Source organism: Aristolochia californica, unplaced genomic scaffold (genome assembly GCF_029961685.1).
Source record: "Aristolochia californica isolate CCGP_79_NKW_82.1479 unplaced genomic scaffold, dmAriCali1.0.hap1 SCAF_3, whole genome shotgun sequence".
Lineage (NCBI taxonomy): Eukaryota > Viridiplantae > Streptophyta > Magnoliopsida > Piperales > Aristolochiaceae > Aristolochia > Aristolochia californica.
In genome coordinates, this window is record NW_027181992.1 from 5960420 (window position 1) to 5984165 (window position 23746).

Sequence of the window (23746 nt, forward strand, 5' to 3'; positions counted from 1 at the left end):
AATTTCTTTGTATCTTTTATTTTTTAATCATTCAATTTCATTTTACAATAGATTATTTCACATATCAAATCCAAATTTGATCAATTGGCTGTCACCACCATTGTCGGCCTCTGCAATCAACGGCAACTTCGGCTGTGTCGTTGCCGATCAACTGTTCCCTTCGACTTCTCTAGGCAGGCTTTGAGCTGTGTTCAATCACTCGTATCATCTTCAGCGAGTCCAATAAAAGGTAAAAGTGACATCTAAGAGGGCTCCATTAATGGATTATGGTCTGCTGATACAAAAAAGCATAGCGAACCGATTCACTAGATTCTGCTTACATTTAGGGAACCATTAGCTGCCTCCAAAATTTGGTGATACTATAATCCGATCCATTTATGGATTATCCATTTATGAACCATCACTCCAGAATTGTTTTTTAAGAACATACATAAGAAACAACTGTAATCTAAAGGTATCCAAAAGTAACTGTAGCCTGTAGTAAACATATTGGAACATGGATTATTCATCTTCAGCTTTCGTTTTGTAGATATAGGACCTGGAAAAGTAGACGAAGATGCCCAGTCCGAGAGTATTGAGAGCAGCGAGAAGCCAGTAAAAGTAATCAAGATGTGCGCGATTGATATCTGTGGCAAACCAGCTTTCTCCGTGAGCTCCACTTACCTTGTCAATGGCCGATATCAAGAACCCACTAAGAAAGTTTCCTATACCGAAGATGCTAAGGTACAAGGCAAGTCCTACACTTCTCAACCTATCTGGCACTTGACCATAGAAAAATTCCTGTAAACCCACCATTGTCAATGCGTCCGCAACGCCACACAATATGTACTGTGGGATCAACCACCCCACGCTCATTGGAACTCTCCCGCCGGGCGCGTCCACTGACCCGGTATCTTGGGCAACTTCAAGTCTTTGTGTCTCCACCACGGCAGCCACCACCATTGCTACAGAGGAGATGAAGATCCCTACGCCGATTCTTTGGAGCATTGATATGCCAGACTGTATATTGGTGAAAGATCTCATAACAGGGACGAGCACGCGGTCGTACAAGGGCAATACCAGCATGACCGCGAAGCAGATAAACATTTGAAGGGATGCAGCTGGGATTTCGAAGTTGGGCCCGACTTTTCTGATCATGGTTGCGGCTTGCTTGGTGAAAAGGGTGGATGTTTGTGCAAAAACCACTGCAAATATCAAACATGTAGCCCAAATTGGTGCCAATGGCACCAATCCTCTCGCCTTCTTTTCCTCTGCGGTGAGATCACTCCTGGCTTGATCTCCATCGTCCTTGTTCGTTATCATGGCTCGCCGAAATCTTTGTCGAGCTGCAGAAGCAATTACAAACGCAATGCGACCGAACGAGTTCTCATCCTCCACGATTAGATGACGATACGAGAAGGTCCCAACAAGGAAGATAAACAGAGCAGCGGCCATGGCGATGCAAGGAATTCCAAATCCGAGCCCCCAGCTGACATTATCTTGAATATAGGTCACAATCCAGAGGGAAACGAGGATACCTGACTGGAGTGCAAAGTACCACCAATTGAAGAAGGAGCTCCTGGATTTACTTTCTTTCGGGTCGCGTGGGTCAAACTGGTCAGCTCCAAATGCTTGCACACACGGCCTGTGGCCTCCCTGTGCGAGTGCCACAATGTACAACGAGGTGAAGAAGAAGAGAACCTGAAATGGAGTGGGAGAAGGGCAGGATTTCGGGTTGATGCAGTCCGGCGGGCGAAGGGGAGGAAGCGTAGCAGACAGAGTGAGGAAGGCCAGGCCCTGCAGAGACAAATGTCAAGTCAGTGAAGAGGCTGTTCTTAATTGAAAATGAGGATTCGCCTTCCACCCGCCTGAAAACGGAAATTCAATCCGATTGTTTCAACCAGATCTTAGTTTAAGAACACTCGGGAGAATAAACAAAATTTTGGCTTCTTAAATGAGGATTCGCCTTCCACCCGCCTAACTTTTGAGATATTTGGAAGATGAAGGGAAGACGCACTATAGACGGAGGCACCAGATAAGGTTTTGGGAAATTCAGATTTTTATTTCCTTAAATTAAATACCAGAGTCTACTGTATCTATGTTAATTTTGACCTTGCGCGCCATTGCAGACTTACACCCGAAGAAACCTCGAAAAAAATGTATTGGCGGCTTTCGCTGATCGAATAGCTGCAGAAAAAAACCGAGGGAGAAAAACTCTAACCACAAGGTAGAGGAGCGTGGAGGCGATGATCATTCGGTAGCGGCCGAGGTAGGAATCGGCCACGAAGGCCCCCAACAGCGGCAGCACCGTGGAAGTCCCGTACCAGACATTCACATTCGTAGCAGCTCTCGCGGTGGATTGATGGAGCGGCCCTGTCAAGTAGCTGATCAGATTGCTCTCGATGCCGTAAAATGCGAACCTCTCCGCTATCTCCACGCCTTCAATTATTTGGTGTCCGAACCACAACACGACGCATTCAGATCAGGAAAAAAAAAAAAAAAAAAAAAACAAAGATAAGATCGGAGCACACATATGAGCCACTGAGAAGCACATCGAAGCAAGTGTTTACCTATAATGAGGATCGCGGATCTCCATCTTCCGGTTCTGGACCTCAGAACTGGCCGCCCTCTGTAATCTACGGCGCCTTCGACCGTGTCGTCACCGAGAAGAGAAGTGGTAGGAGAGAGGTCCATCTCCCCTCTCGTCAAATTAAGGGCTTTTAGCCCTCTCAACTTGTCTGCGGTCTTCACACTTCAAGGCAAACGCCACATAACATGCACAGCCGTGCTGCTCGGAATAAAAAATGAAAAAAAAAGAGTCGATTGACATGAAGTTTAAGAGCATCTGGTTGATTCTTCTCGCATAAATGACTCGATGTCAGTCGAATTCAACGTAATTTAATCGACTGAACTTTACACGGACACTGATGTTTATATTTTAATGGTTGTCATATTTTTTTTCAGAGAGAATACAGCACCTACTCCGGCGGATTACCAGGGAAGACGATTAACTAATGGGAGAAGACAACGCAAACGTGTCTAGATGGAGTCCAGAATGGCGATCTCCCAACTAAAACTAACATCTCTGTATCTTACCGCTACCATCGGTGACAATGTAAAATAAATCTCCCACTTTCTGCTATGACAAGACAAGTATCTTAATGTGCAACCCTCCAACCATCTTTAATTTGTAGGTTTGCTTCGCTACCCAAAAAGCTTGAAAACTCCATTAAAGAGTTTACAATTCCCATCTGGCCTCTACACCAAATCACAGACTCTACAGACTCGCGTTTCGTGGAATCGAGGCCCGTCATCTGGCCCCTACACCAAGTTTTAATTGACCAGTTTGCTATCCATCAGATTTGAAACAAAAATGTTTAGAAATTTTTTTTCTCAGTAATCTTCTTTAACTTTTTAATTGACAAGCTCACCTTCTTTCTCAGTATTTCATTATCAGTTACATCACACCAGAGATCCTTGGATCTGCTAATTAATTACCAGCCTGAATGTTCAACGGTATTAAACACTGTAGAGCCGTCATCTCTCATTATTTCTTCTTGTAGACGTAAGATTTGGCGAAATAAATAAATAATATAAGACCCATGGCACTCATTGCAGCAACAAACCAGTAAAAGTAATCAAGGTGAGCACGGTTGAGGTTGGTGTTGAACCAGCTTTCGCCGTGAGCTCCACTTGCCATATCAATGGCCGATATCAAAATCCCGCTCAGGAAGCTTCCAATGCCAAAGGTGGTCAGACAGAAGGCAATCCCAACACTCCTCAGTCCCTCCGGCATTTGATCGTAGAAGAACTCTGACGAGCCAATGTACACAAACACATTCGAAGCTCCATACAAGACATACTGAGGTAACAACCACCACACGCTCATCGGCACCGTTGCCTGGGGCTCATCAGCTAGACCCAACTCTCTGGCCATCGCGAGCCGCCGTGACTCCACCACGGCCGCCACTACCATGGTTGCGATGGACAGGAGCAACCCGATGCCAATTCTTTGGAGCGTTGTTACGCCAGAGGGGAGCTTTGTGAAAAGCCTCATGATGGGAACGAATACACGATCGTAGACCGGCACAAGGAGGACCGTCGTAATGGCGATAGATGATTGTAAAGCGGCAGCGGGTATCTGGAAGTGATTACCTGCCCGTCTATCCATGGTAACCCCTTGCTTGGTGAAGAGACTCGTGGGTTGTGCATCAACTATTCCATAAAATATGCATGTAGCCCAGATCGGCATCAACTGCCAAACTTGCGTTGTCTCCATGAATCTGCTCCAGGCTGATTTTCTGACATCAGGGGCTTCCTCGGATGAAATTTGAATTACAAGCCTAAAAACACGACCATGATCTGTATTTATAGAAGGCCAAAAGAGCTCTTTAAAGAATGGCGACCTGTTCTCAAGGAAATAGAAGAATTGTCATACCGTTCATCACCGGCAGGCACAGGGACTTGTTGGAACCTTTGTTCGACTGCTCGGCTTTTATTGATATTACTGGGAATGTAACGGTAAGTGGGAGTGCCGAGCAGGAAAAGTGCAGAGGAAACAACCATGGAAATGCAAGGAAGGCTGAAACCCATGCCCCAGCTCTTATTGTCTTGAATGTAACTGACAATTATAATGGAGGTGCCGCTGCCGAGACAGACAGAAAAGTTCAACCAGTTGAAAAAGGAGCTCTTCGACTTGCTTTCTTTTGGGTCTTGGGGATCAAATTGATCTGCCCCAAAGGCTTGCAAGCTTGGCTTATGGCTCCCCTGTGCAATTGCCACCAAATATAGAGAAGTGAATAAGAAAAAGGTTTGGAACTGAGTTGGCGGTGGACAAGCTCCTTGCTCTGGACACTGCGGTGGATGAAGAGAAGGAAATAGAGCCGAGAGAGTTAACATGCCGGTGCCCTGTATCATGAATTTGAAGTAAAAAAATTAGTTTCTCTTTTCAAATAACAAAAACTTCGACAACTTTTTTCTGTGTATTGCTGCTAATTATCAAACTTATAACCAAACTGGCCGGTTGATTTGAACTCAGTTCAACTGGAATCAGTTCCTTCGCTGAATTTACGAAGACCACACGCCGGATCAAGCAATAGCTGGTTCCACACCCCCCAAATCAACAGTAGCCCTTCCACATCAAACACCTCCTCTCTATCAAAGCCAAGTGTGAGGTTCCGGCCATCTAATCTTCTTCACCGAGTCTAAAAACCCGAGAACCTGTCCAAAGTTTGCACTGGGAAGGGACTTGCATACTCAGCCTGGGAGAGACCCCAGCCCGGTTCCTCCCCAACTAGTAGACGGAAGGGGAGGAAGATCCCTCCAACTTTCATTTTAGGGGGATTAGCCTCCGCTCGCCCCCACCGCCCCCCAACCCAAACCAAGTTCTCTACTTGGTTCATGAATGGATCCTCCCACCCAATTGTACCAATCGCATTCAAAGAAGTTTTTAGGAAATCTGCTCACCGTCATGATGTCCAAATTCAAGCCAAAATAGATTACTGCATTCGTATGAAAATTTGAAAAGTTGGATAACAGAGGAAGATTTGGAGCGAGATAATAGAAGGAAAAGCTAACCAGCATATAAATGTAAGAGGCAACAAGGACCATCCGGTATCGTCCGAGAAAGGAATCGCCCAAAAAAGCTCCACAAAGAGAAAACACGCAAGCACATCCATACCATATATTTACACTTGCCGCAGCCTGCGGAAGCGATTTACCAAAGACACCCGTCAGATAGTTGATCAAATTTGACTCTACCCCATAATACGCAAACCTCTCCGCCACTTCCCCTCCTGTAAATTCAAAAAAAAAAAAAAATGTACAAGAGTGAGAAAGAGCAGAGCATTAGATCAACAGATGTAAAGAAATATGGCAGAAATGTGTTCACCCATGATGAAAAGTGCTGATCTCCATCCTCCAGCTTTGCGTATTGAGACCGGGCGGCCTCTGTAATCGACGACGACGCCATCGACAGTATCTTTCTCCAGAAGAGCTGAAGTTGGGCTGCCGTCCATGACACAGAAATCACAATAAAGAAGATCCAATATAATTGTCTCCGCCACTGCCCATGCGATTCGCGTGAGCGAAAAACTGCGGCAGCTACTGTCATCATATCAAAACATCAAGCCTTCGACTTCGAACCGCATCTCAGCATAAGATGGCAATCGTACGAGTCTCATCTAATTGGATAAAAAGACCAGCTTGACTCTTTTACCCTTTTGTTTATATCGAAATGAATAAAACGATGAAGAAGACTGGGAGAGTGTATTTGTCATTTTTGGTCTCGCTGGACATCGCAAAAGCGAATTGTGAAAAAAGTCTGATCGATCTTTCTTTCTCATCCATGGAGGAAATGAGAGAACTTGTAAAGCACGCGGGGATTCTTTGGTTTGCAGGATTCAAAGAAGCTTGTTGTCTTCATCGGGTGGTTTTCTTCTGTAGAAGGTTTCCTTTTTTGGCTTTTCCTCTGCAAATTTCATGTTTTGAGTTTCGATTGTCTTCTGAAAATTCCCCCTATTATCTGTTTCTGCTGCAGGTAGAGAATGCTTTCGATACGTAGCGGCCAATGCTTTCTGTTAAACGGTCTGATCTGTTTTTGCCGATTCTTGCTGTTTTTCATTATTTTAGCTTGTGTTCTAACCATTATTTGTTGACAGATATTGTGGTTTTGATCCACTATATGTTTTCAGCTTGTGCTTAAGCACTATCTGGTATTGATATGTTGCTTATTCACTTAGATTTTACACCATTCATTTTCGAATAATTTTATGGAACTTCTACTGAATTATTCAGGTGTAAATGACATTGCTAAGCATGCCTTTGCATCCATAGACACATCGAGGACAATGGAGTTGTCAAAGAAAAAACATGGAGAAGTCCACGGGCATTGATAAGTAAGTTCTCATGGCACATATCTCTCTCTTTAAATAATTTTCTTCTGCAAATGCACAAGTGAGATAATTGAACATGATAGTTACAAAACATGTTCTTGTTCTCGATACTGTTTGCTTGTGCGTTACACTCAAAACCACTGACATGAAAAGTTGTTCAAGATGTATGCGCTGGGTGATACCACCTCCCTTGACAAATATATTCTACAACTCTTTTTATTCTTTCCTTTTGTCTTCAATTAGGGTCATGTTTGGAATTCACTTCTGTTGTTGAGCATTTTCTGTATTTTTCTCTTGCTTCCTTATGCACTTATTTTTCAACTAATTTTTCTGAAGCATAAGGGATTCAACAGTCTACAACGGTACAGACATATCGTTGCTTTTTACTAAAAGCATCTCTTGCAATTCAGAAGCCTTTCCAAGCTAACTCACCTCGCTGGTTTGAACAAAACCAGAAAGGTAAAAGTGGAAACAATAAAACCAACTTGAAGTATATTTTCTCTTTTCATGCTACCATGGACCATCTCGTCAAAAACAAGGAGGTTAATGCTGAAGCAGCGTTTTTCCTGGTTATGAAGCCAAGGGTTTTTTATTCACGTGGACGGAGTAAATTGCCTTATCTTCTTGTATGTAAAGGATAATTTATTTCTTGATGCTCTTGTTACACCATACTCCCAATCATATTTAGCACCTCCCAACAGGGTGACTCTTTTTACCTTTCTATCAAGAACCGCCGAGAATTGAAGAACTCATCGGCACCCCCCCCACTCTGATCCCCCAAATTCCAAGTCACTGACCTGCCCAATTTAACTAGCTGAATTTGGTTTTCAAAACATCTAGCATACTGCAATTTAAAATCCGTTTTGATCTTTTCGTATAAAACTGCTTCCCCATGGCGATCAATTTATGGCACACAAAGAATGGTCAGAACCATAAAACAATTTAGACACTCTTCCAATTCTACTGACACTAGACTCCATCTAGAATCTGAAGTCGGACAATAAACTTGATGTCGGACTTCAACCTCATGCAAACCTTTACAGATATATATTCAAATGGATCCATAGACATGCTATGATAACACAATAGTAAGTTCCAACGGTATTATGGGAACAATCCTGCCAAAGTTACACTCATCGTCAGTATACAGAATCAACAAGAAATGATCAGTAAAAGTTATTTCAAATTTAAGAATCCTAGTACTGACAAGAGGTAACCCTTATGTTCCTCCATGCCGATAAACCAGTGCTGATCTGTATAGAGCACTAAGATGGAGGAAAACAACTAACACGATCAGAAGATCATCCATAAAACCCACTATTCCAAACAGCGCTGTTCACATATGGAAATCGTCAGTATCTAAAGTAGATATAAAAAGTTAACAAATAAGCTTTTCCAAAAAAAAAAAAAAAAAAAAACTACATTACAAGACACACTCCATATTTTTTATTATACTTTCATATGCTTTCTCAAATGTAATTACTTACATTACCAGTCTGGATAACAGTCCACCTACACAGAATTACATTCCCTACCATTAGCTTCATTTAAACAAGAACAAAAATTCCTTATTATTTTTCCCTTTCTTTTTCTTTTTTGGCTTTACCTTTAGACCTCTCTCCTTCCTTTCTCTTGCTTCCCTAAAAATTCCACCAACAAGCGTGAAATACAAATCCAAGAATTAGATTGACAAAACATGGTCGACTAAGAGGCTTGAAAAGCACGTATTCATGTCTCACTTTAAGAGGATAAGGCATCCAAGACCTACATATTTTCGAAACCCTCCATCCAACAAACCACCAAACAACACCCCCCAAAGAACGCAAACAAAAAGGTAGGTCCCTCTTTTAAAAATTTACGTGTATTTAACTCTTAGAATTTAATAAAAATGAATGCATTTTTACCATTACAGGCATAAAAAAAAAAAAAAAAGAGTTGAAGGTTGATAATAGTTTGTGATTTTTGAAGGGTTTAGAGTAATTTTAGCATTTTTTAGGGGAATGAGAGTAAACCTGAAAAGAAGTGCAGCAACAAGAAACTAGTGAACTTCTTTTCTGTCTTCGGGCACACAAATCCAGGTAAACATTGCACATCACATAAATCAATTTAGTACATAGATACCTTCAGGAATAATATCCACAGGGCTGATCACATAGGCTGCACTTAGTAGCATCTGAAAAGATTACATTGTCATCAGGAAGAGAATACTAAAATTAAGAGAATAAGAAACTCTGAATTAATAGAGGGCTTAGAAAAAAAAATTATGTTTCACTAAGAATCTCATGCTAGTACTACCATCCTACGTGAAAACATTGGAGAAATAACAAGCAGAGCAACTCAATGAAAATAAAATCTGACGTTGCATAAAGAAACACAGGAACAAATACATAAATAGACATATCTCAACAGGGCATAAAAGCGACTTGAGGTAGGCACTTAACTGCCAGAACAGCACGAACTCTGAGTACAAGAGGCAGAGACCGTTGAGGATTCATCAATTCCCCTAACAACCTTCGGATTAGAAATGGCAGGTCTTGTAGCCTCTGTTGAAGAAAATGGGAAAGGAACACACCATTAGCATTAAAAGAAAACAGCACTACAATGACTTAAAATAAGAAGTTTTTGCAAAGGAAAAGCAATTAGAATTTATCGTCAGTTCAGCATTTTTCATTTAAGAATCCAAAGATCATCAAAACCAGCCAGACATTGAATTCAAAACTCTACTTAAGTCAACATTAATAATTTAAACATAAAAACAAGCCAAAAGGCCTGGACAAGTTTCTCAATGGATGACTTAACTCTTGATGAACCTAAACCAATATATATCAACTACATGCTTCTGATTATGACGCTAGAATTACATATACAAAACATGGTTCAACCTTTCTAATTCATTTGTGAGGTCCCTTCCTGTGGTAATCAAAGAACAGATCAATAGAAATGGCTAAAATTTTCTCAGGTGCAGGCTCAACAATAAATAAATAAATAAGTAAATAAATAACCAATAATAAACCACTCCACTTGGGAGCTTCTAGATAGTTTTGATTGAAGTTTTGAGCTTGCGAACTATGTAGATTCAAAGAAGTACAAATGTAGAACCAATAAACAAGCTAAGAACCTCCATAAGATACAAGTAAGAAATCCACCTTGGTACAGCAAGCTGAACCCATCAGAAATGCACCCATAATGCTAATATCTATCAAAATGGCAAAGAATAAACAAGAAAAATTTTATGAAAGGTAAAATAAATCAGTGAGAGCTCTTCAAAGAAGCTTGCCATGAAAATTTTCTCATGTAAAGATTCAAATGGAATTTTTTTGTTCCTGAACATAAATGATTAAAGCCAACAATAAAGAAACCATGTAGACCTTCTTTAATATTCTACTGCCTCTACCATGATGTATTCAAAGAAAATGTAAGGAACAACCAAACTCAAAAACTTGATATCTATGTAACCCCAAAGAGTAGCACCCTCCTAAATTGTCGAAGCAACATACACCAATAAAGTCATAAACATAAAACTCTTTGGAATGTCACCGTTTTGCTCCCAACTAAAAAGTCTAAATCTACAAAAATTTTATATTTATAGATGTGTATACCTGCACAAGACTGTGTGATCCTCCGCCAAATAGACGGTTGTATTTTTCAATCATTTCCATAGCATGTCCCGCCTCCGAGTTATTGCGGTGAACTCTGGAATCTGAGGGTATTAACAACGTTATCTGACGGCGACATATAGGGCATTTACATGGCTGAAGTGTAGATCCGTGTTGCCACACCCGCATTATACAATGAGCTGTGCCATCACAAAATTCAGAAAAACAAAGATAACTTCAGGAAAAGATTTGCACTTCCTGTCCCACTTGCAAATTCTAAAGTCTGGATTCTGGAGTAATGAGTTTAAACATGTCAGTCACCCAGTTAATTATGCAATAGAATAATAACAACTGGTCCACAGCTCCCTTTTGTTTTTTCATGACAGACAAAAAAGATAATAAGCAGATGACTCACTGTAGATCAAAGGAGTTTGACGAAATTTCTTGTTGAAACCACATGAACATGTGTAACAAAAAACAGAATACATCCACATGTTCATAAGCAGAATACATCCACATGTTCATAAGCAGAACGGCCTTCCTAAGGAGGCATTAAGCTCAGAACATTACCCAAGAGAATGGCATCCAGTAAACCAACATACACATTAGAGATAAAACAAGGGTAGGTCCAGAAAAATTGAGCAAATGATAGAGCTTAAACTACGCCAAGAAAACCTAATGCATTTTTATACTTTGTTTTTTGGAAATAATACATTCTTATACTTTCTTTGAATGATTTCATATGAATCCGACATAATCCAAGTGAGCTATCACGATGGCCAAAGGAAAAAAAATAGTTCTGCCACAGCCCAAATAGATTGAGTTAACAACCTAAAATTTGGCCATTAAACTCGACGATACGTAGGTACCTAGCATTTCCCAGTCTAAGAATCTGAACAGTTCAACATCAAAATTTGAGTATATATTTTTGAAGAGACCGGAAGTGCATGCTTCCATGCCTTTCAAAATAGTAAATAAAGAAATTTTAAAAAGAAAAGAAAAGAAACAAGGTCGACAAGCCTAAACTACGTAAACAAGAGTCGACCGTGTATGTTCAACTAAATAACAATGAAGTCTTGTGTCCTACCTCCTTCCCTGCCATTTAGTCAATAAACCATCGGAATTCATAACCAAATTCAAGAAGGGCAAAGTTTAAACAGGTAAAATATCAATTCAATAGTTCCGTAGAAGCAACAGAGCTAGGCGATCATCTTCAATAACACCTTGGTCACAAAAAACGTAAAAAATTTAATAAATGGCAGAAACTCTGAACCAAGAAATCTCAATTTTTAACAGTCTACTCCCTAATTTGACCTCACAACCCACAGTCTTAACACCCATTATTCTCAAAATTGAGAAGAGGAAGCATAATTTGACATGATGTCCCTATGGATTTGGTTGATAGAGAAGCAAAGATCAAAGGATAAACAAACCACAGAACCAGTGAGAACAGTTGGCTTGGCAAGCTGAAGCGACAGCGAATCGATCATGGCAGATGGGACAAACGTCGTCGGGCGGAGGAACCATGATCCCCTTCAGGTTTCGGCTGATAGGAGCAAGGATTGCTGAAATGCTGACAGTGTGCACTGGGCTTGCTTCAATTCCAGCTATGAGCAAGCAAAGAAGATCCCCAAACCATCAGGTCTACATCCCGCGTTTAACCGCCTCGAATTGAGCCAATGGCCAGTCGCCGCGTCCTCCAGGTGCATGTCCGGAGAGCTGAAAAATGATTTGACTACAACCGATTGACCCATTTAATGAGTTGGTGTTAACACGGACCAATAATTATGGATAATAATAAAAATAACTAATAATTAAAATAAAACTATAATTATTATTTAATACTTTAATATATAATAATAATAATAATACCAGTAATATAGATTTCGAAAGTAGTTAAAAATTATTAGTTTAGTATTATTATTAATTAATTAATGCCAATAAAATATAATAATAACTACTGCTTTGATATATCTTTAAATAATAGAAATAATAACTAATGATAATTAAGTACTAACTTCTGATAGAGTAATAATTGTTTTGAAATATAACAACTAGCACTAATTAATATTAATAATAAAGTTGTAAAAAATATATTATTAAATTACTTGTAATTGATAATTTAGCAATAATGAATTATTAATAATAACTTAATAGTTATTTAATAAAAAATATTAAAGTCAATTAATTGGATTTATTAATTATTTAGTTATAAATTCTCCAAAATTTTTGAAAACTTAATATTATTGATTGTGAGGATTTAGGGTTTTAAAAGCCCTTAAAATTAAATAATTTATTAAGTTAACAGGAGTCATTATTTATTAATTTATAAACAAAAACCCTTAAAATTATTATTTTTAATTTTAACGTACGACAGTTTAAAAGTGCTGTACGGACCTCGAGTTGCGCGACTGTCAGGTGGGTATTAACTATAAGTGCATCCCTCTGTGAAGCTGGCGCTTGTTCAGCTATAATGCAACATGTCTTCTTCCAAACAGAAGAGGGTGACTCTAGAAAGCGGCGATAGGGAGGTTTTTGAAGTTGATGAGAATGTTGTAGCCATGTTGAAGACGGTCAAGCATTTCCTGGAATGTGAGCATGACAATGTCGCCATTCCGATTCCCAGTGTGAAAAGTGAAATCCTGGGGAAGGTTGTGGAGTACTGTAACCAGAGAGCATCGCAGGTGAAGGGTCCGGCGAAGAGCAAGATGGAGATTGAGGAGTGGGAAAAGGAATTCATAGATGTGGATCATGTCACCCTACGCGATCTCCTTCTCGCTGCCAACTTTTTAAACATTCAGGGCCTTCTGGATCTCGCGCTCGACAAGACCGCAAGCATGATCAGTGGCAAGTATCCCCAGGAGATCCGTGATATGTTCAACATTGTCAACGATTCTACCCCGGAAGAGGAGATTGAGATAAGGACGAAGAACCCCTGGGCGTTCGAAGGGGATCCCCAGTATGTGCCTCCAGTATCAGATCCCGAGTACCAACCTCAGGAGAAGCCACTGCAGCAGGCTAGTGATCAGACCGAGTCCCAGCCCCAGCCATGGATTGGACAGACTGAGCCTGTGAACCAAGAAGCGACAAGATCAGAGTCTCAGCCCCAGCGCTAGTGTGGGTCACAGTCCGAGCGGCAGCAGGCGAATAGGTTCGATGGTGATGACTCAGAGAAACTGTAGCAGTAAAAACAATCAACCGAGTCGGAATCCTAAACTTGAAATATGCTAGCCTGTAATTGCCTTTGTTTCCTTGGCGTGTGCGTGTCTGTGAGCGCGCGGGTAAGAATACATTAGGTTCTTTGTGTGCAAGAAAGTCTTGTGGTCTGGAAACTTTTGAAATCCTTTTTCCTACGCTACCAAATTTACCCTTCTTGATTAGATCAACGACGAAATACATGATTCGTTATTTTTGATGATTCATTGCCTTCGTTATTGTTTATCTCCTTAGATTTTTGCAGAAGTAGTTTTATTGTATGTTTTGTTCTTGGAGTTTTCATTCATTCATTGAACCTTTTTGCCATGAAACAGTGCTGCTTATGCTTGTAACTGCAAAGTACCTTGCAATTGTATTCGATTCATGTGGTTTGCTTCTTCTTCAGATCTGCCTCCAGGACTCAGGGGACTGTTCTTCTTCTTTAGTATATAATATTTTGGTAGAAGTGATGATTATTATTATATATATATGTTATATAATAAAAAAAAACAGGAGGAAGCTATGCCATCGTAGTGGGTGGATCCACATTTTAATTTCACATCTCACATAAAAAATAAATTATCAATTTTCAGAAGTTCTTTCTAAGAAAAAATGGGGATGCAGAGGATATGAACCAGTAAATTACCGTTCAATTATAGATTTCATGTTTCATTGATTCACATCCAACGATCTCGTGCTGTCGGTGACCCACAAGTGTGGTCTCACTTCATCTTTTACCGGAAAACCGAACGGGAAAATTGAAAAACCTAACCTCCAGGGCGGGAGTTGCATTTGAGCCTTTCAGGCACCCGAGACCGAGTCCCTGGTCCCATCCGTCCTCATACAAGATTCAATCCGTACAGAGCCTTAAATCATGTCCTCCCGGCTCCCGCTGCTAAGCCTACGGAAACAGCACAATGAGAAAGAAGCATGATAAGCTCTTGCAATGGCCACCTCTCAACACCGTTGCGTCTTTGGTCAGTGATGACAGTAGATCTCCTTCTTCCCTTCTCTCCTAGTATAAATTTTGTTTCCAAGTATCAACTTTTTGAACATCTTTCTTCAACTTTTTTAACATCTTTCTTTATCTGATTGGTGGCAGTTGGGAACATACCGTACGATGCCACGGAGGAGCAGTTGATACAAATCTGCGAGGAGGTAGGACCCGTCGTCTCGTTCAGGTTCGTCGTGAAAACCCTAATATTTGAATTCTTCCGTTTCCGTTGAGTTTCCCGGTTCCGGTTCCGTCCTGTCATTTTGTTTCCATGGTTTAGCAGCGGGAAAACACCGTCTTGGCTAGTTTTTTTCTATGAATTTGACACTGAGCCTTTCCTTTCTACTTTGACAAACAATATCGGTGATTACCAACCGAATGTCTAAAAGCTTGTGGAGGTAAAAAAAATTCTATTAAATGAACGTGGATCCAAAGTAATTCAAGTGGCCTTAAGAACTGTTAGTGATGTTGAACACGGATTCTCTTTTGGCCTAAGTTTTGAACTTTGATGCGTCATGTTGGCTGAGTTCTATAGTATCAGGGTGTGTAAAACCGTTGACCTCTTAGAGATTAATGATGTCTTTTCTCGATATAGTTTTTAATTAATATTTAGTTATTACTGACCTAATGTGAGTAAATATTTAGAAGCGAAAGATTATCATTTGCTGGTTAGCTTCCTCTGGAGTTGTTCTTCTCTGCATGGACTTGTACTAAGAAGGCCAATTCACTGGGCTAGCAGTTTTTTTCTAGACCAACTACTGAGGAATACATCCTCTATTTATATGGTTTCCATGAAAGTGAATATGTAGAGTGCTTTCAGAAAAAGAAAAAAATGTATTTAAGTGAAATATGTGGTTGAACATGTAGGTGCTTCAATTAGGTGAGCTAAAAAAATATTAGAATTGAGACCCGTATTTGGAATAAGGATGGTTTCGTTGAAGGTAATTAATGTCAGCGAGTGATGAACAAGAAACTTTGAACCTTCTCATTAAAAGAAAAATAGATAAAAGAATTAATCATCCTTTGCTCAGTGCATGAAGGAAGAGCTGTACATTTGGAGATTGTGGTTGAAAATGAACTACATTTTTATTAGGTCAACTAGATACTAAGATCTGGATTGGCATAGTCAAAGGAAAGGGAAATGTCCTTAGTGTTCTTTCTCATTGAGATGTTTTCTTGATAGAAAAATTCAAGATCGTGCTTTTGGAGCGATTAGGTCCTTTGGAATCATAGAATGAGAATTTTAGGCTTTCCAATCAAGAGTATCTTGAAGCCTAAATAAACTGATGGCTTGTTACTGTTCTTGATGTCCAAGCTATAGTGCTCAGAGAGGACATGGATAAGGCACCATTTTTTTTTAAGAAAAAGAAAGTTCTCTGATGGCACAATTCAATGCTTGCATTTTATGGAGATAATTTGGAAGTTGGAAGAGGAGATCAGCAACAGGAACTTTATGATAACAGAAAAGTCATTACAGGCGAGTGCAAACTTGCTTCTTTCCTATATCAAGTGATTTATGTTTTAGAGTTGAGCAAGTTATTTATGCAAATAATAGCAAAAAATGTCCTCAATGAACACGTTCTACTTATTAAATTATTACCAGGATGGACATCACTGTTGGATTCTGTTTTTGTGATGGGTTTTCTGCTAGCTATATGTTTAAGAACTGAGATCTTTTTGCATTCTATGAAGTAACAAGATAACTTCATATTTGTACTGTATTTTTATTTCTCTAATGGTTGTATGGTTATGGACAAATTAATTCTTTTTATTTCAGATTAGTTCTTGATAGAGAAACTAGGAAGCCAAAAGGTTATGGGTTCTGTGAGTACAAGGATGAAGAGACGGCTCTCAGTGCTCGCCGCAATCTCCAGGGATATGAGATCAATGGTCGGCAATTGCGAGTTGATTTTGCTGAAAATGATAAAGGATCTGACAGAAATCGAGAACAGGTATAATATAAATAACTGGCATTATCTTGTTTGTGTATGATATATTTGACATCCCATGCCAAGTAATGGAAAGCAATTCAATATTAAGATAGATTTTAGTTGTTTCTTGGAAGGATTGTTACTTTCTCAGCTACTTGTTTACATATTAATGGGAAGTTTTATGGTGCAGGGTCGAGGTGGACCAGGGTTGGCATCAACCACTGGTTAGTCTGCTTCTTATTCCAACATGATTTTGTTTTTGTATTGCTGTCTCTTCTGCTAATACTGCCTTGAAGTTCTGATCTCTGTATGATAATATTTGTTATCATTTCAGATGCTCAGAAACCTTCAGGTAGTGGTGTTGCAGTACATGCAGATCCTTCTCTCCATCAGTCGATTGGCATTCAATTAGCTTTGACTGCAGCATCTGTAATGGCCGGGACCTTGGGTGATAGACAAATCACTATTGGTCAGTCAAACCAAATGGGGTTTCAGAGTCAATCTAGTTTAGGAAATGATCCACTAACTCACTATTTGGCAAAAATGTCTCGCTCCCAATTGTATGAAGTCATGTCTGAATTGAAGGTAGTATATACTTTCACTTGTCATTGTGTCTTTTAAGTGTTCATACATGAAGGGGCTTTAAAATATGTGATATTCTTATTGCAGACAATGGCTAAACAGAATAAAGCATTGGCTCGCCAACTATTGCTATCAAGTCCTACTCTATTGAAAGCTTTCTTTCAGGTTAGTAGGTTACTGATCAAACTTACCCTCTGAGAAGGACTCTCAAACCATTGTAAGAGGAATTGGTGGCTACTATTTGGGGCAATCAATTTAAGGATTGTTTTATTGACATGCAATACTTTAAAAATACTACTAGTTGCAGAAACTACCCCAATTTGTGCTCTTAAAAAATGGGTACAGAGGAAAAATTGATCCAATAGCATCATGATAATCTAATGATTTTTTTGGATGTTGATTTTACAAACACTACACCCAGTACTCTTGCTAAGACTTAAACCCAAAACCACACTCTAGAAACCCCCTGATTTGGCAACTCTAGATACCTATGTTTGCTCATAATGCTTGTTAACTGTGAATTTCCAACACATGTGATAATTGAGGAAGCAAGCCTGTATTCTTTCAGCTGAAGCTATAAGCAACCTTTCTGAAATAGAGAATTGGCCTTGTTCGTGAAAAGCCTTTGAAATGGTGATGATTGAACTAGAACTGAAAAGCTGAAAAAAGAAAGAAAACCAGATTAGGAAGGGGGAGGGTTTAACAATAAGAGATTGAAGCCCAACCACCTCTTTGCTAAAGCATCACTTACATGATTTGTTGACTGCTTTACATAGACCGGCAAGCAAACCTCCTATTTTTAGTTGCAGCAAAAACTAATTCAGCTGCAGCAAAAAAATTAGGTGTCAGCTACTAGGCAACCACCTACCCTGGGCTATTGTGAACAGTTCTAGGTGTGATTTCTTTGGATTAAACTTAACTTGGACTCTGCTTGTTGTGGATCTCTGCAGGCACAGATAATGCTTGGTATGGTGACTCCACAAGTGGTGGGTCTTGTATATCTGCTTAAAAATCTATTATACGTCTGCAATTTGAGGATTCACTCCAAAATAAAGTTCTTATGTTAATTTTCAATGTGCAGTTGCAGATGCCCAATATTCGGCAGTCGTCCAGCTCAATTCAACAGTCATCAATACAAGAGGATAATCAGTTAACTCATCCATCTCAGATTAGTCAAACACTTCCTTTGCAGAGTGCTAGCAGTGCACAGCTTGGGCTGCTTCCCAGAATACCAGAAGGTCAATTGGTGCCCCCCTCTGGCTCACCAATCAAAGCTTTGATAGGCCAGAGTTCATCCTCCCTCCCACTCCAACGACAATCTCTCATGCAGCCTATGCTTTCTCAGTACTCTCAGCATGCACAAACTCAAATTATTACTGGAGTTCAATCAGCTCCATCAATAAGTCCCCAGCAGCCACTCACAGGTTCCGCTGTTAGGCCACAATCTACTCCCTCTGTAGTGGTTCCGAAAGGAAGTCAGAAGCAACAAGTTCAACAGCCTTTGCTTCAGCACAAGGCAAGAGTTGGAGCACTCACTGTAGTAAACAATTCACAGATGTCTCTTTCAAATTCTATTCCTCGACCTCTACCAGCTCAGACAAATTTTCAGGTATGATCTCTCTCTCACACCCCCTGCAGACCTATACACATAAAAGGAGTAATGCGAATTCGATGATCTCAGTCGAACTGTAAAGAAAATGTTTAATAAGATAGTCTTCTATATTTACCGGTAGTAACTTTTTTGAAGAAAAATATGGTATTTACATGAAATTTTTTGCTCCCAGACAGCATAAAATAAAAGCATATATTGGGAGTTTGCTGCTACTTGTTTTTGCACAAGTTTCAGATATTTGGCACGTAATAATAACACTGCAATTTAGAAAGAGTCATATCTTATCACTAGAAAAAAATTAGAAAGTAAAAAAATTCAAATCCACTGTAATTTTTTTTTGCATCAAATATAAACCTATTACATTCAGGTAGTAATTTCATGAAATCATTACCTTCTAGATATTGCCAATGATTGAAATAAAGTCTAAATCCTGAGACTTAGTTACTTTTTTTGTCTGTACAAGCTTCCGGACCAACCATAGATATTTATAATTTGATAAAAAAAATGTCAAATATGTATCAATAACTTTGTATACAAAGACAACTCTTATCATCTCTAATATGTTTCAAAAAATCTTTCTTTTTGTTTCTCTTTTGTGGTGACAGCCTGGTCCATCAAGTTCCTCAATCTTTCTGGATGGAGTGGAGACAGCTTCCAGGGAAGGCAGTTCAAATGCTCAATTAGGCCAAGATACAAGTTGGGGTCGAATTGACATTTTGGACCCAACAACTCGTCCGTCCAAGCTAATGAGGTTGGATGATGGGAACAATGGGTCAAGCATAATGGGCAGCAATGCCAATGCGAGTGAGTCTGTGCAAGGTTTTAGAACCAGCTCGCTATCTGCAAACCTAAAAGGCCCAATTGATGGGGCTCAGCAATCCGAGCAACAAGCTCCTCAGGTGATAATGCACCATCAAATTGTCTGTAATCATTTACTAGCTGATTGTTGTTTTATTGGTGAATATAGAATATTAAGGCAAGGGTTGTTTTCACCTGATGCAGAAGAGTGGTTCTTAAAAAGAGTTTGGGACACTGCAATGAATGTGTCCAAACAAATCTAGTATTGGGTCTTCCCCACTTTGTGAAGCATCCCCTCTGTATTCCATTTAATTTTGTTTATATGTTCATGTATCTTAGAGCTTCATTTTTCTTTTGTTTAATTTTTTTTTTCCGCTAACTGCTGTTTCATCTTCATTCCACATTCACTAATCTATCTTGACTTCCCAGTTAAAAATAGTCAGGAAAATTATATTTGAATATTGAATTCTATTTTATTTTATTTTTATGATTGTTATTTGTGCAATATGTTTATGCAAGTCAAGGATTACTCATGAGCAACCTTAGTACATTGCTTTGATATTTGTTTTTGGGCTGATTTTCTTGTCGCTGTGTTATTTTAATGAGGTGCTAGTTGCATGTTTATTAATATTTCCATCCACCTTTTTCTGCACAGCTGGTTCTGCTACCCGGGGTAGAGTCAGCTCTGCTTCAGCAAGTCATGAGCCTCACATCAGAACAATTGAATTCACTGCCACCGGAGCAACGGCAGCAAGTGCTTCGACTTCAACAGATGCTCCGCTGAGTTCCATCAAAGACCTGAGCATATCTAAAATTTCAGCGTCCAACCATCAGAGGTGTAATATAGTCTCCAACAATGGAAATCAGTTTCGTTTATTGCAGGATCAAGCACTTTTCTCCTCCTACCTGTGTCCATTATCTGTAACATATCAATCAGAGAGCTGGTTGGTCTATTAACGCCCCAACCATCAAAAGCAATTATGGTTCTGAGCAATGGTCTTGTGATTCTTTATGTGTAGCAGAAGGAAATAGGATAACATGGTTTCTGATTATTGCGAAGACAAAGCTCGGTTGTGAATGGTAATCCTTTTGGTGTTGTCTCGACTTCTTGGTTTGGTAGAAAAGAAAAATATAGTGCTGAATGTGGAAAATGATAGCCTGTTTCTCTACAATATATTTGCTCTATTTGTGAGTTAAACTAATTTTGCCTCCATCTGAACATTTCCTCTTGTTCTAATAGTTTGTTGCATAAAGCATTGTAAAGCATGGTTATGCATCCATGCAATCCCGACTCAGGACTGGCTTGGACCTGATGAAATCCAGGGTAGGGCAGATCATCCCTCTGGACTCAGGGTGGTTTGAGGAGACTTGCTGGAAAATAGGAGGGAGGAGTCCCCCTTCCCCTCTCCCACAAAATCTGGGCCAATCAGGCTGAATCGTGGCAGAACCAATTCACGACCATGGTTTAAGGTAAACACCACTGGGATGGTTTCATTTTGTCAGCCAGTTGGTGTTACTTATAGGATACAACGGGAATTGATAAAATCGTTAGGGGCATTTTAGAAAAAAATAAAGAGGAAAAAAAGCAGAGAGAGACGGTGAGGAGGAAGAAAAGAGGAGGAAGAAAAAGGGGGAAGAGAGAGAACGAGAGCGAGAGAGAGGAAAAGGAAGAGGAGGCGATGAGGAAGGAGAAAGGGATAAAAAGAGGAAGGGCGCGAGGGAGAAAGGAAGAGGAGGAAGAGGAAGGAGAGAGAGAGCGAGAACGAGAGTGAGAGTGAGAGAGAAGGAAAGGAAGAGGAGGAAAAGAGGAAGGACAAAAGGGAGGAAAAGAGGAAGGATAAGTACGAATCTGAAGTCACTGTCTGTTTTTTCGTTGATTTTGCGTCTTTAATTCGTCTTCTTCTTCTTTTAATTCGTTTTTTTAAAGAAAGCATTGATCTTTTGTTTGAACTGAGGTGTTTGAGTTCAGATTTAAACTCTGGAGTTTAAAAATTTTATGCCCTGTTTGATTTATGCATAATTGATTGTGTATTGGATTCTGATTTCCGAAATTGGTGATTTTGGGTTTAGGTTAGGATTGTTAGGTTTCAAAAAATTTATGTTTAGTTCAATTCATACATGAATGGTCATGAATCGAGCCTGAATTTTTTTAAATCAAGGTTTCTGATTTAGATGAGGGTTGTTTAAGTTTCGGATATTTTGTATGACTAGATTTGTGCATGAAGTGTACTCAGTATGGATTTCTGGAATTGAGTAGTTGGATTTGTTTTAAATTCATTTGACTTCTGAAATTTGACACCTCTATTCAATTTTGGTATAATTAATGGAGTAAGGGGTGTGAAGCATTGAAATTGAAGGCCTGGGACAGATCTGTGTGGTTTTTACTTACTGAAATTTCACACTTTTGATCAATTTAAGTATAGCTAGTTGAGTGCTGAGTATGGATTTCTGGAATGGAGGTCTTAGTTTGATTTTTAATTCATTTGATTTCTGAAATTTGACATCTCTATTCGATTTTGGTATAATTATTTGACTATAGAGCATGAAGCTTTGAAATTGGAGATCAAGGATAGATGGGTGTGGATTTAATTGCTGAAATTTCATATTTTTGAGCAATGTAAACATAGTTAGTTGAATGTTGAGTATAGATTTCTGGAATTGAAGGTCTGAGTTGGATATTTAATCGATTTGATTTCTCGAATTTGATATATTTACTTGATTTTGGCATAGTTAATTGAGTAAGGAGTAAGAAGCATTGAAATTGGAAATCTAGGATAGATGGGTGTGGATTTAATTATTGGAATTTCATATTTTTGAGCAATGTAAGCATAGTTAGTTGAATGTTGAGAATAGATTTCTAGAATTGAAGGACTGAGTTGTATATTTAATTGGCTTGATTTCTAGAAATTAATATCTTTACTTGATTTTCGCATAGTTAATTGAGTAAGGAGTAAGAAGCATTGAAATTGAAGATCTACGATAGATGGGTTTGTTCAATCTCTTGTTGTCAGGGGATGCCTCTCTTTTGAAATAATTTTAGGTGTAGGCCCTATTTTGTGGCTTTACAAGTAGATAATTTAGGTGTAGGGCCTCTTTTATGGCTCTCTAAGTGGATAATTTAGGTGTATGCCCTTATATGAGTACCCGCTCTGATACCATGTTAAGTTGGGTCCAAGTCCCATCCCAAAATGATTAGACAACTTAGGAAACCTCTTTCTCAACTAATAAACTCAAAATTTTTGTACTCACTAATCCATGTGGGACTATTCCTTAACAAAAATCATCACCATTTAAAAAAAAGGATAGATGGGTGTACATTTAATTGCTGAAATTTCATATTTTGATCAATTTAAGCATAGTTAGTTGAATGTTGAATATAGATTCCTGGATTGAAGGTCTGAGTTGGATGTTTTATTCATTGATTCTGGGATTTCATATCACTATTCGATTTTGGTTTAATGAGTTGAATATGGAGTATGAATCACTGAAGTTGATGGTATGGGAAAGATAGGTGTTGTTTTTAATTTCTGGAATTGCAGGTCGTTGTTCAACTTAAGCATGATTAGTTGAGTAGGGGATATGGATTGTTGAAATTGAAGGTGTAAACTGGATTTAAGTTATTTAGTATTTGGAAATTTCATGATTCTGTTCAATTTAGATATAACTACCTGAATATAGAGTGTGGGTTACAAAAATTAGTGATCTGTGTTAGATTATAGTAGTTAATTCCTGGAATGTCATACGTGTGTTGGGTTTATATGCATGAATATTTGAACATAGAGGAAGAAGTGATGAAATGGAGAGAATTGAGTAGATTAAATGTTGTTTAGAATTCTATGATTTTATGTTTTGTTTGATCCAGTGTGTGGTTAGTTGGATATAGGGGAGGAGTTGCTGAAATTGAAAGGTTGAGTAGATTAACCATTGGTTGAACTTCTAAAATTTCATGTTTCTATTGACTAGTTTATAATTAGTGGGATATGAGGAAAGTATTGAATTAAGGGACTGAAATAGATTGAAATTGTTTGGAGTCTAAATTTTTAGGTTTGTCCATTTCAGACATAAATAGGTGAATATCCAAAGTGAATCTCTAAAGTTAGGGGATTGATTCTGAAGATTATACTTCTTATGTTTTAACTAGATAAAAAACTTATTGAATTAGATTT

At 39.0% G+C, this 23746-nt stretch overlaps 5 protein-coding genes and 1 long non-coding RNA gene across 8 annotated transcripts; 3 read left to right on the forward strand and 3 right to left on the reverse strand.

Annotated features, from left to right (window-relative positions):
• Positions 1-96: 96 nt before the first annotated feature.
• LOC137959086 (protein NRT1/ PTR FAMILY 5.10-like) lies at positions 97-3069 on the reverse strand. Its single transcript, XM_068806384.1, has 3 exons — positions 2550-3069; positions 2201-2418; positions 97-1776 (listed from the first exon to the last, which is right to left on the reverse strand). Exons 1-3 carry the CDS (start codon positions 2671-2673, stop codon positions 502-504), a joined length of 1617 nt encoding a protein of 538 aa, XP_068662485.1. The 5' UTR covers positions 2674-3069; the 3' UTR covers positions 97-501.
• A 311-nt stretch (positions 3070-3380) lies between these two features.
• LOC137960052 (protein NRT1/ PTR FAMILY 5.10-like) lies at positions 3381-6037 on the reverse strand. Its single transcript, XM_068807518.1, has 4 exons — positions 5870-6037; positions 5557-5774; positions 4418-4887; positions 3381-4322 (listed from the first exon to the last, which is right to left on the reverse strand). The coding sequence occupies exons 1-4, from the start codon at positions 5994-5996 to the stop codon at positions 3527-3529; spliced, it is 1611 nt and encodes a 536-aa protein (XP_068663619.1). The 5' UTR covers positions 5997-6037; the 3' UTR covers positions 3381-3526.
• Positions 6038-6339: 302 nt separating this feature from the next.
• LOC137958336 (uncharacterized) lies at positions 6340-7468 on the forward strand. The gene is made up of 5 exons (XR_011113970.1): positions 6340-6426; positions 6518-6564; positions 6639-6692; positions 6775-6875; positions 7209-7468. It is a non-coding gene; the product is annotated as an uncharacterized lncRNA (long non-coding RNA).
• A 353-nt stretch (positions 7469-7821) lies between these two features.
• LOC137959246 (uncharacterized) lies at positions 7822-12152 on the reverse strand. Of its 2 annotated transcripts, XM_068806630.1 has the most exons (6): positions 11902-12152; positions 10472-10668; positions 9314-9415; positions 8994-9045; positions 8080-8204; positions 7822-7990 (listed from the first exon to the last, which is right to left on the reverse strand). In XM_068806630.1, exons 1-5 carry the CDS (start codon positions 11993-11995, stop codon positions 8092-8094), a joined length of 558 nt encoding a protein of 185 aa, XP_068662731.1. In that variant the 5' UTR covers positions 11996-12152; the 3' UTR covers positions 7822-7990; positions 8080-8091. The 2 variants fall into 2 exon arrangements, with proteins under 2 accessions (XP_068662731.1, XP_068662730.1); XM_068806629.1 differs by having other exon boundaries at positions 7822-8204.
• A 796-nt stretch (positions 12153-12948) lies between these two features.
• LOC137958689 (SKP1-like protein 1A) lies at positions 12949-13624 on the forward strand. Its single transcript, XM_068805780.1, has one exon. It carries the CDS (start codon positions 12949-12951, stop codon positions 13582-13584), a length of 636 nt encoding a protein of 211 aa, XP_068661881.1. The 3' UTR covers positions 13585-13624.
• Positions 13625-14401: 777 nt separating this feature from the next.
• LOC137958367 (cleavage stimulating factor 64-like) lies at positions 14402-20787 on the forward strand. 2 transcript variants are annotated; one of them, XM_068805338.1, is made up of 10 exons: positions 14402-14640; positions 14766-14844; positions 16435-16609; positions 16779-16812; positions 16923-17173; positions 17258-17335; positions 18121-18156; positions 18252-18779; positions 19388-19681; positions 20236-20787. In XM_068805338.1, the coding sequence occupies exons 1-10, from the start codon at positions 14610-14612 to the stop codon at positions 20362-20364; spliced, it is 1635 nt and encodes a 544-aa protein (XP_068661439.1). In that variant the 5' UTR covers positions 14402-14609; the 3' UTR covers positions 20365-20787. The 2 variants fall into 2 exon arrangements, with proteins under 2 accessions (XP_068661439.1, XP_068661440.1); XM_068805339.1 differs by lacking the exon at positions 18121-18156.
• The last annotated feature ends 2959 nt before the right edge of the window (positions 20788-23746 follow it).

Bases quoted from the DNA above. Each gene is read 5' to 3' on its own strand.
- LOC137959086 (XM_068806384.1), bottom strand. From the start codon at position 2,673: ATGGACCTCTCTCCTACCACTTCTCTTCTCGGTGACGACACGGTCGAA. The intron at 2,419-2,549 runs GTAAACACTTGC...AAATAATTGAAG, and splicing joins ATCCGCGATCCTCATTATAG to GCGTGGAGATAGCGGAGAGG. The intron at 1,777-2,200 runs GTTAGAGTTTTT...TTGTCTCTGCAG, and splicing joins CCACGCTCCTCTACCTTGTG to GGCCTGGCCTTCCTCACTCT.
- LOC137960052 (XM_068807518.1), bottom strand. From the start codon at position 5,996: ATGGACGGCAGCCCAACTTCAGCTCTTCTGGAGAAAGATACTGTCGAT. The intron at 5,775-5,869 runs GTGAACACATTT...TTGAATTTACAG, and splicing joins ATCAGCACTTTTCATCATGG to GAGGGGAAGTGGCGGAGAGG. The intron at 4,888-5,556 runs GTTAGCTTTTCC...TTCATGATACAG, and splicing joins CCTCTTACATTTATATGCTG to GGCACCGGCATGTTAACTCT.
- LOC137959246 (XM_068806630.1), bottom strand. From the start codon at position 11,995: ATGGTTCCTCCGCCCGACGACGTTTGTCCCATCTGCCATGATCGATTC. The intron at 9,416-10,471 runs GTATACACATCT...TTTCTTCAACAG, and splicing joins GATCACACAGTCTTGTGCAG to AGGCTACAAGACCTGCCATT. The intron at 9,046-9,313 runs GTTAAGTGCCTA...TAATCTTTTCAG, and splicing joins GAGTTCGTGCTGTTCTGGCA to ATGCTACTAAGTGCAGCCTA.
- LOC137958689 (XM_068805780.1), top strand. From the start codon at position 12,949: ATGTCTTCTTCCAAACAGAAGAGGGTGACTCTAGAAAGCGGCGATAGG.
- LOC137958367 (XM_068805338.1), top strand. From the start codon at position 14,610: ATGGCCACCTCTCAACACCGTTGCGTCTTTG. The intron at 17,174-17,257 runs GTAGTATATACT...TTCTTATTGCAG, and splicing joins AAGTCATGTCTGAATTGAAG to ACAATGGCTAAACAGAATAA. The intron at 19,682-20,235 runs GTGATAATGCAC...TTTTCTGCACAG, and splicing joins CCGAGCAACAAGCTCCTCAG to CTGGTTCTGCTACCCGGGGT.